We start from the raw sequence: 11,171 nt of genomic DNA, 5'->3' as shown, positions 1-11,171 counted from the left end.
GCTGGTGGGCTGTCAGGGTGCTGTTGATAAACTGCACAGGGCTCCCATAATGTTTAATGTAGAGCAAATGTCGCTCATCTTGGCAAGTTGTTTCATGACAGTGAAGAGAGCTACTCATCCAGCCCGTTTGAGTCTTTTATAATGAATAATGAGATGTATATGTGAAAATGCTTCCTTTGTGATTGTGAACTAACCAGTGAGTTGTTCTCCATGATTGTTAGTGACGGGTGAAGGCCGAGTATTTGGAAGGCTATTGTCTGACCAGTAATTGTACTTCTGATAGTCACCTCCTCACTTTGGAGCTACATCCCACCTCCCTGTCTGGCAGAAACAGTAATGCACTACATCTGACAGGGCATTTTGACCAACCTTGCATCTTGTGTAGGGTCCTGAACCAAATTTCTGAGATCTGTGGATTTGATTAGGCATGTGTGCATTTTGCTTCCTCTTTCCAGTTTCAACCATCATCATTTATCTGTCAGGTTAAACCTTAGAGAAAATTCCAGCCTGCAAATACAGATTTTTTTTTTCCTTCTTCCACTGTGCCATTTTTACATTAGCATTATGTAGTATTAAACAGTAGGCATTGCACAGCAAGGGAGAAGTCACATTATTTGTAATGTAGCATAAACGCCAACAGAGCATGAATTTAAATGGATAAACTGTATTCCAATGGAATTTGGTTTCCTTTTTACCAAAATGCAGCAAGCAGTTGCTACATCTAGTCACACTCAGGTACAAAATATATTATATAAATATATTATGTATATTATTCTATATTACTTTAGCTTCAATCCTGCAAAAAGGCCAAGCTGACTTCTTTGGGGGAGCTTTTTGCAGAAGACAATGACTTGAAGAGGAACCCTGTTCAGTGTAACTGTTTTAGAGACAAGTTAATGTTGTACATGAGTTCATAAATGTATTAATCTACAGTCTCATATTAAAAGGTTGTCCAAAACAATGCAGTGTAATACAAATGGAATAAATAATTGTTAAAATATTTTAAACGTGTAGCCGCAAAAAGTTATTAATTCACATTATGTAAGGTCATCTGAGGTCAAAGTTAACACATGACTGTGTTGGGTCAAAGTGTGATCCCCTGCGTACTGTGTATCAAAATGGAGAGTTGAGAGAAGAGTAAGACATGCAGCTCAGGAACAGGACCTTTTTATGCACATGGTTTGACAGGCACACTCAGTAATTATACTTGTTTTATATTGCGTAAATAGTTTCTTGATACTGATCAAGAGAAGAGCAATTCATTGAGTTAGTTGTACTTTGTGTTTGCAGTTTTCAGGATGTTCGAGGACGAATGAGAGATTAAAAGCTTCAAAAACTGTATGAAGCGTAGTCCTTAAAAGCATCACACTAGGGTGACTGATTACATTCAAAACATCATGTCTAGCAAAGATCTTATAAAGAACTGTAGTTGTATGAGGACATGCCAATGACCACAGCGAGCACTGTCCTGATATGTCTTTTTATGTCCGATGTGATGCAACATTTAAGGAGGAAAAAAGAAAAACATCTCTACTTATTTGTCATCTACCTACCTTTTTGTTTTATGTCGTGTATGTGTGGCATCATTTAACCATCTCCATCATTTGATCCCGAGTCACTTGACCCTGAGTTGCTGTCAACATGTGTCACCAGGCAACACAAAACAAACACAGCCTGCTCTGCCCCAGGACAGGGAGCTCTGCAGCACTGAAGTTAACTTTAATTTATTAAAAACAACAACAAGCTGAGTAAGGGTTTCTCTCATTCTAGGTTTGTTTAAATCATTAGAAAATGAGCTCAGATGTTTTGGTGTCAATGCCACACTATGACAGCAGAGCTGTGGCTCAGAGGGGTCCAGAAAAGGACCCTCTCGTGGAGCTGGAGGTGCCGCAGCCGTCCTCAGGCTCAGCCACAGCGGGGTTCCGCTCCGCTAAGTACAGCCCGGCAGAGTGGTTCACCAACTACCGCTCCATCCTCCAGCAGGCGGGAACCGACCGCCAGGAGGCCCACAGCATCCAACGACTGTCCAAAAGTTTGTACCAGGACACCGAGGCGGCCACGCTGAAGACCCAGGCTAAGGGGACTCGCCTCCTCGGGGAGAGGCTCCAGGAGATCCACTGCTGGAAGTCTGAGCTGCAGCGGCACATCGAGCAGCTGCTGGCGGACACGCAGGCGCTGCTGGCGCTAAAGACGAGGCTGGAGAAGGCGCTGGACGCCACCGAGACTCCGTACGCCATCGCCACCGATAATCTGACCTGCAGAGCAAGAAGACTGGGGCCAGATCTGGTTAGAGACCCTGTAGAGGAGGAGCTGCTGAAGGTGATTAATACAGTTAGAGTTAGATTGTATGAAACTATGTGCGTGGAGGTGAGACACGAAGGTGAGACAAGGCATCACGTGGATATCACTGAGTATGACAAGGGCTGATGAGTTTATTAGATTTTCAAATATTTTTGATAATTGTTTGAAAATTGATAGAATAAAGTGAAAATTACACTGTATGCCAAAGACTGCACAAAAAGTAGGCTAGGCGAGGGAAAGTTTTAAGTAAGTGGTAAAAATGCTTTTAATTAAGACCTCTATAAAAAATTGTAGTGTTAATAGTTTATTTTCAACTATTATTTATCAATTAAGCCACACAGACACTTGAAGATTTGTAAATTGATAGGATAAACATTATTTATATTTCTCAAAGCTGTTTAACTTTGCATTTTCACACCTGTTTAAAACTTTTGCAGGGAGAAGTTGCACACTACCGTTGCCTACCCATTCTGGTCAACATTTATCAAAATGTGGTGTTTTCAAGATTTTATTATTTCATCTTTCTAACAAATGCTTTTTTCTTTTGCTTTTCTTTTTTCAAGTCTGTTTTTGGGTGACATTGTTCACCCACTGAGCCCTCATGCTTTTTTGTGATCTATTGCTTCAATAAACAATCACAAGTAACAAGACAGTAACGAACAGTCTAACTAATGTTGAAATGAATAACTGCAGATAAGTGAAATGATGGCCAGCACTAGCAGAGGTCACACTGATCTGTCATGTCATTGTGTCATTTGTAGGAGGTGGATTTAATCAGGAGCATCCAGACTCTTCTGAAAAGAACCACAGCTCAGGTCGTCACTCAGATCAAGTAAGTGAAACATTCAGAAACACAAAAGCACCTGTAGGCGGTCCTCGTAATACTCAAAGGATGGATTGGTAACCGTAAATGTGTCTTTGTGTGGGTCAGGATGAACAGAGAGGCTAAACAGACTCTAGAGATGGACTGGTCTGATAAGTACCAGGCGTACAACTTTGATGATCACAGTGGGAGATACAGCAACTTGAGCCCAGACACACAGCACCACCCCAGCTCAGCCACCATGCAGGACCAGTGAGTCTTTGTCTAAAAATGTATTTAATATCATTTCAGAACTTAAAGATTGCAAAGAGTGCAGCTATAATCATACTTTCTGAGAAAAAGTGAAAAACATGAACACAGTTTCTTGCCTGGTCTTTGTCAGGGTGTGTAACAACACAGCATGGACCAAGTTTACTCAGGACAACCTGTCCAAGGCTCTGCAAGAGGAGCAAGCCACCACCAGTCTTAGGTCAGTGTGTTTGAGCTCCCAAATAATCAGGTTTCATCTAACACACACGATAACATGGTACTGGTGTTTGTGTGTCAGAGCACTGGTGGAGCAACTGCTGCAGGACACCACCGAGGACCTGAGGGTCCAGTGCTCTTGTGTGGACCGGGCCTTCAGTCTGCGCTGTGATGAGCTGATAGAGGCCAAGACCCAGCTGGAGATGAAGCACACACAGGTAAACAAGTAAACAACAACAAAGAGTCACAGGCCAAGCTCAAGATGAGGGGATTGTTTACTGTGTGTTGGTGATGTGCAGACCTTGGAGCAGATCGGGGCCCAGGAGAGAAACATTGTGGCCTTACAGCAGGCCATCCACAACAAAGAGGCCCCACTGAGAGTCGCTCAGTCCAGGCTGTACCTGCGCTCCCTCAGACCCAGCATGGAGCTCTGCAGAGATGAACCCCAGCTCAGGTATGCACACACACACACACACACACACACACACACACACACACACACACACACACACACACACACACACACACACACACACACATACATACACACACAAACACACAGTATCATTTTTAAGAGCACCTCTCATGTCTGTCTCATTGTTCACTCCCTGTGTGTGTAGTTTGGAGGGAGAGGTGCAGCAGATTGACGCCACTCTGGCGTCTCTGCACCAGCAGCTGAGTGAGGCCCGGGGCTCTCTGTCCCACCTGGAGGAGTCACGCGTTACAATTGAGAAGGATATAAACTGTAAGACCAACTCCCTGTTCATCGACAGAGACAAGTGCATGACTCACCGAAAACGATACCCGAACATCTCCACCCTGTCAGGGTACTGAAGGGTGGTGTTTGAGTGGAGATTAAGTTGCTTGTACTTTACTTCATTAATAATTCAAGGCACTAAGTCACAGAGTGTTGTATGGAATGTGTTTGCTACAAGGGACCCTGATATTTATTTTAGTTGAACACAGATCGTATCCATATTACTGTAATGTTTTTAATGACATCAAAACATTTTCTGTTACACTCTAACTTTGATTACTACTGATTTGGCTTTAACATGTACATGTGTTCTTATTGCATTTCCTTCATAATTAAACTAGAGAAATCAGAAAAGATATTGTTCATAGGATATATTTAAAAAAATAAATCTCACATTTAAAAAAAGGCCCTGGCATCCTTCTGAACATCAAACCTAACTGTTTAAACTGATGGAGACAAACAGGTTTTCCACCATCTTGATGCATGTGCTATAGGTTAACAATAATTGTAATGCACAAAATTTCCAAAACTTTTTTTTTTTTTTTTGCTGCCCACACAACTATAAAAAAATATATATATCTTTATCGTGAAAAGCATTTTTTTTTCCTGGTCTTAAACTCTGTTTACACAAGAAAGCAAAGCCAAAACACAAAGGAAGACTATGGGTATCTCTCAAGTCAAGTACTTCTGCACTTCAACACACTTTTTTACAGTTTTTCACAGTTCCTAACACACAAAAACCAATAACTTGGCACAGTTTGCAAAACCCTTACTTCAAGTAACAAGTGCTTGGCCCAGTTTGCCACATCCAAACACTCCCTTATCTGCATTAGACTCTGACTTTCCTTCTTTACACATGTCAACTACACATCACCTTGTGTCAAAGCTGTACACACAATAGTCAGTTGTTGCACACACACACACCAACTGAAATCTAAAAGCATCAATCCACAATAATGCAAATCTCTAAACACCCAGGTCTGGTGAGTTTTTCAATCAGGAGAACTGCATCATAAAAAGGGCCTTGAGCCTCTGCTTTGTTTGGTGAGCACTGAACAATGGACAATGAGGAGAGGGAGGAGGAGATGGAGATGGAGGAGGAAAAGGTCGAGGAATAGGAGAACAAGGAGGAGGAGGAGTAAGAGGTCGAGGAGGAGGATGACAGGTAGGAGGAGGAAGAGTAGGACAAGGAGGACAAGAAGGAGGAGGAGGAAGAGGAGAAAGGAGGAGGAGAGCAATCATTGCTAATCAGATCTGGGCCACTATTGTTGACCATGTTCTGAATCATGGTCTGAGCTTGAGAGAGGCTGGCCTGAGAGTCCAGTCAAACCTCGCCCATTTCACAGTCGCTGGAATCATCAGGACCCTCAGAGTCGAGAACAGGTACTACAGTAAATCTATTTGCTTTGTCATCTCTACTGTACAGTACAACTACATATCAACAGAATACAGTGTGCTGACAGTAGTTACATTTTCTTTAGAAATGCCTGTAAATAAAACAATGATTTGCTTCATACTTGTGTGATATTTAATGTTCAAAGAAGTGGTCTACACAGACATTTTCCAAAAGGAAAAATGGGTAATTCTCAAGAGTGATTGCCATTCACATTGTGTGTTGCATTTGTATGATTGGGTTTTTTAATTTTGCACTTCATTGTGCAGTGAATTCTTGATAGTGTGCAGTAAATGCTGAGCAGTGTGTGCCAATTGGCTGGTATGTGTGTGTCATTCGAGAACGTGGCTGTGTATACCAATGAGAACAGGAGTTCTATTTTGTGAACAGTTAAGAGATTTGGTGGCAAAGAGTCATCTTGAAAAGGGAGTGTCAGGTTTAGCCTTTTGTGTGTGAGGTTTTCAGGTTTGTGTGTACAATGTGAAGGAATCTGTTAGTGCTTAGAGAAACGTGTGTTAAGAACAGTGAAAAACTGTATGTGCGTTCACAGTGAAAGTAAGAAAAATGTAGTGCACATCGATTTATCAGATTGCGCTCAGGAAGGCCATCAACGGAAAAGAGCAGGATCTTGGCTTCACCCTTACTCCAAGGAAGTCGAGACGACAGCCTACAGTGGTCCTGACAGACCTTGACTACACGGATGACATCAGCCTGCTTTCCAACAACATTGAGCAAGCACAGGAGCTCCTGAGCAGTGTGGAGCTAGAGTGTGCCAAGGTTGGCCTTTGGCTAAATGCAAAGAAAAAAAAGGTCATCACCAGCAACATCTCTCCTGAGCATCAACCACTGACTACAATCAGTGGGGCTGTGCTGGAAGAGGTTGAGGACTTCAAGTACCTTGGCTCATAGATCAGCTCAACCGAGCAGGACCTTAAAGTGAGGAAAGCACTAGCATGGCAGGCGCTGAACGGCATGACCTGTGTATGGAGCTCCACACTACCTCCCAAATCAAACTAAACTTCTTCTTCATTACAGTGGAATCTGTTCTACTCTATGGCAGTGAATGCTGGACCCTGAAGCCGACCTTGCAGAAGTCTTTAAACGGGTGCTACACCAGGATGCTGCGTGTAGCACTGAACACCAGCAAGGACGCACATGTACCCAACAGTATCCTGTACAAAGGAATTCCAAGGGTGAGCGACAAAGTAGCTGCCAGGAGGATGAGTCTCGCAGGACACTGCCAAAGGCACAGAGAACTGCCAGCCTCCAAATTGGTTCTATGGGAACCAGGAGCAAAAGAGGACGCAGGAGCAAGCTGGCCCGATGCATGGAAGACAGGGATGACTGGAATCAACAATAGCAGGCTCATCTGAGGACGATCTAGAGAGAGAAAGAGGGCACTCAAAACAGTCAAAAAGTTGAGCGAGGAATGGTGGACACTTCTCACACTCAGTGGTCACCAAACTGGCAACCTTTGAGTGCAATGGCCCAAGCAATGGCTGATGGTTGCATCAAAGCTGTAGAGTTTGATTTGAGACAACACTACCCTGTAAGATTTTGTACACTACTTTGGTACAGAGTGAACACAGTGCACTTTATGTAAGTGTACTAGTAGAATTATCCGATTTGAGACACAGACTTTATCTTTAAGAGCAGTAACATGTGTTTGGACTGATGTTTTGACACAGTTGTTAAATTACAGTAGATGTTATATGTTCCATCAAAGTGTGTTGCTTCACAATTTCACAGAACATTTCCATAAACCTAAAGAAAGGCAGAAAACAGAAGTGGAAGGGGAAGTAAATTTTGTCACATTGCTGGCCTGTCATGTTTTCTTGTGAACTGATGCATTTTTTTTTTTTTTTTTAATTTAAGGTAATGTTATTTTCGGCTTTCTGTGTTTTGAATTTAGATAGGAACCGCCTTCAAGACAGGAAATGTGGGGTGGGAGTGGAGGGAAGGACATGGACCAAGTCGTGCCAGAACTTGCAATTTCATCTAGTGCTACAAGGATCAACTGACAAGAGCAGCATTTTCAGTTGGTAGCTGTGTTTGACATTTGAAGATCTGGGAGCCTGTCTGTATAACTTTGTCTACAGTGATCACAAACCCCTATCTTCCTCACCATGAAGATATATATATCATCATCATCATCGGCGGTCACTCGGGGCGAGTATGACTGTCCTTTCCTTGGGGTCAAACTACTTATATATATATATATATATATATATATATATATATATATATATATATATATATATATATATATATATATATATATATATATATATATATATATATATATATATATATATATATATATATATATATATTTACATATTCAATCTATATTATTATGTGAAGTCGAAAAATAAACACATGAATCTATTCATTCATTGCAATATTGATTGACTAACTTTAATTGTTCCATCTGTTTCCGCTCAGCATGGTTCTGTACATTGTTCACACCCTGCAGTTTGTACAAACCTCAGTCAAGAAGTGTTGAGCCTTGTACCATCCCTAATGTCACTTCCCCTGCGGCAGCAAAGGTTACTGTTGTTCCATTCATGTTGACATGGGCTCCTGGAAAATAGCACACTAAAATACACTCTTGCAACATGTTTATTATTGTGTGTCAGTGTTTGCATGAAACATACTTTGACCTTTGTGACATTTAAATTCAAAATTCATGACCAGGCAGGCAGGATGCGTACCACTGTCACCATGGGGTGTTAGAGCTGAGGAAGGAACACAAAAGCAGACAAAACAAGTTTGTTCTCACAATCTCAGTACAAAAAAAGCAGAAGAAGCAAAACTTGTCAGAACTCTCACACCCTTTTTCTGCCATGTTCTTTTTTAAAATGAGCTGTCAAACCCACATATACTTCCTGTGGTGTTAATAGCACCAAATGTGTGATGATGATGTTGTTCCACCAGATTAGTTTTCTTCACTTTCTGCACACTGGAAATGAAGAAGGTACACCTTCGCTAAAAACATGAGATTCTCCCTCAGAAATCCAGATTAGTAACAGTTTTGTATGTGTTACTCTCAGCTCCACAATCTGATGCTCTGTATATAATCTTACCATTGTCGATAAGCCTATGTCAATGTTAGTAATTCAGGCTAATCAATTCAAAAATTACACTTACATTACATTATAGTAACAACATCCATTGTTGGATAAAAATAAAAATTATAATCTGAGTTTATGCAGAAAAATAGTTATACTGAGTTGGTAATACAGAGGTGTCACATGGAGGTGTGCAAATGCACAATTGTGGTGATGTGATCATTTCAATTCAAGAAACATACAAACAACAGTACTTAAAGATGTCAAACCTGTCTATTAGTGCTCTGAGAAGCTGTGGGTTCCCAGGAACAATAGGCTTCATGAGCAGTTCATGAAGTCAAATGTTACATCTCTTGAGAGCCCCAGTCTTGTGTGAGTTTTGTTTTTTACAATGGCTCTTCAGAAAAGAACCACGACCACTCTTTTTGTTGGATATTTTTAAAATGACTCATTACATAAAAAAAAAAAAAAAAAAAACAATATCACCCCTAATATGGACTCTGTCAAAAATTTTCAATCACACTTTTTCCTCCTACATAATGAGTAGGGTTGCTCTCCGGACTGATCCACTCATGACACTGATAAGATAATGACAAATATTCTAATTAGGGACAGCATTCAACTGAGGACTAATGTAAAGACAAAACTGACTTTAGATTTAAAGAATTTTATGTAAATATTTATATAAACAGTGCTAAACAAATTTATTTGACCACTTGTCATAAAATTTAAAAACCCAGTGCTTCAATTATAACTTTTTCTTTCCCAATAAACCATTTTTCCTGTTCAGGAATGAAAGTAAACAACTAAATATTTGACAATCAAAGAATAATGTGCCTTCTCATTCAATTCAATTTAAATTAATTTAATTTAATATAATTTATTTGTTTATGTATTTGTTGATTTTCTGCACACACACACACACACACACACACACACACACACACACACACACACACACACACACATATATATATGTATATATATATATATATATATATATATATATATATATATATATATATATATATATATATATATATATATATATATATATATATATATATATATTTATATATATATGTATATATATATATATATATATATATATATATATATATATATATATATATATATATATATATATATATATATATATATATATATATATATATATATATATATATATGTATGTATGTATCTTTGATGGCAACATACTTGTCATACATCATTTTAAATCAAGAGCTTGCCTGTGCTGCTGGATTGGATTTACTGTTAAAGAACCATGAAAAATGTTTTGATATTCGGCAATAAGCTGTTAATTTAGGGTACCATCTTTTAAAAGTATGGCATGCATTTTTCATACAGTTCTTTGCTTCCTGTTGATTCTTTGGTTTGTCTGTTTTGTTTTGTTTTACCACCAGAGGGAGCACACGCCTCAGATTCTCCTGTCCTTTCTTGAGGGGGTGACTGTGAGCCACCACCTGATTCAAAACCAGCTCATATGAATGTTTATTCATGAATTCAATTTGAAGTATTATCTTTTATAAACACAGGTTTGTTGTGCTTAAATTACTCACAGTAAGATGGTACATTAACTTTTATACTGGTGTCACTGATATCGACATTCTGCACCCGTCTGTCAAGATGAGCACACAAAGCTTCACAAGTATGATTGTGAAGATGTGAGCTACCAAAAATGGAAAGTTTCTAGAAGATAAATAAAGAAACAATCCATTCCATCAAATAAAGTATCTTTAAACTGGTATAGTAAATCACTGTTGGTTTATTTTTGTCATATCTAACTGAAGGTATTGCATCCCTCACTGTATCAACATCTGCTCCTCTTCTCTTGAGCAGGGAGCTCGGCTCGTCTCTATTCTTAGAGAGAGCTTCCTCAGAGCGAGGAGCTGCCACGACTGAGGATGTTATGAAACTGAACTTTATGCAAAGAGAAAGTTCAGACAGGCAGCTTCTCCTTTCACTGTCTTTATAACTGTGGGCATGGTACCCTGCCAACCCTGTTTGTGTGTGTGTGTATAAGCTTTCCTGCATATGATTTTACCATTGCGGGGGATAAAAGAAACACACACCCTGCCTTCAGACATCAGAGGGGAAAGGGTTTATTTCATTTCATTTTATTTAATTTTCATTATGGGTCAAAATGCAAACATTCATTACACAAACTTTTATTCATTGAGTGGATCCAGAGTGTGAGGGGTAAAAAGGGATCTTTGTCAAATCACAGTTTATTATAGGTTGAGCTCACGTGTCCCGTGCATCCTGACCATGTGACCACAGAGAGGCTGGTTTGATTTTAACAACCTGTAGCTGCAGAACTGACACATACTGTATGAAAGA

At 39.8% G+C, this 11,171-nt stretch overlaps 1 protein-coding gene across 1 annotated transcript; it reads left to right on the top strand.

Annotated features, from left to right (window-relative positions):
- The first annotated feature begins 1,670 nt into the window (after positions 1–1,670).
- Positions 1,671–4,893, top strand: tekt4 (tektin 4). Its single transcript, XM_074698842.1, has 7 exons — positions 1,671–2,319; positions 3,063–3,133; positions 3,233–3,376; positions 3,507–3,593; positions 3,672–3,807; positions 3,889–4,043; positions 4,210–4,893. Exons 1-7 carry the CDS (start codon positions 1,792–1,794, stop codon positions 4,421–4,423), a joined length of 1,335 nt encoding a protein of 444 aa, XP_074554943.1. The 5' UTR covers positions 1,671–1,791; the 3' UTR covers positions 4,424–4,893.
- Positions 4,894–11,171: the final 6,278 nt, after the last annotated feature.

This window comes from Halichoeres trimaculatus, unplaced genomic scaffold (assembly GCF_033239565.1).
Source record: "Halichoeres trimaculatus isolate MK-OKI-2021-1 unplaced genomic scaffold, fHalTri1.1 fHalTri1_scaffold_2, whole genome shotgun sequence".
In the NCBI taxonomy this organism is placed as follows: Eukaryota; Metazoa; Chordata; class Actinopteri; order Labriformes; family Labridae; genus Halichoeres; species Halichoeres trimaculatus.
Note: the sequence above shows the minus strand (reverse complement) of the source record. Positions and strands in the feature narration are given on the sequence as shown.

Coding starts and splice junctions, on each gene's coding strand:
- tekt4 (XM_074698842.1), top strand. CDS start 1,792: ATGAGCTCAGATGTTTTGGTGTCAATGCCACACTATGACAGCAGAGCT. Junction 3,377..3,506: donor TCAGCCACCATGCAGGACCA/GTGAGTCTTTGT, acceptor GGTCTTTGTCAG/GGTGTGTAACAACACAGCAT. Junction 3,594..3,671: donor CAAGCCACCACCAGTCTTAG/GTCAGTGTGTTT, acceptor TTTGTGTGTCAG/AGCACTGGTGGAGCAACTGC.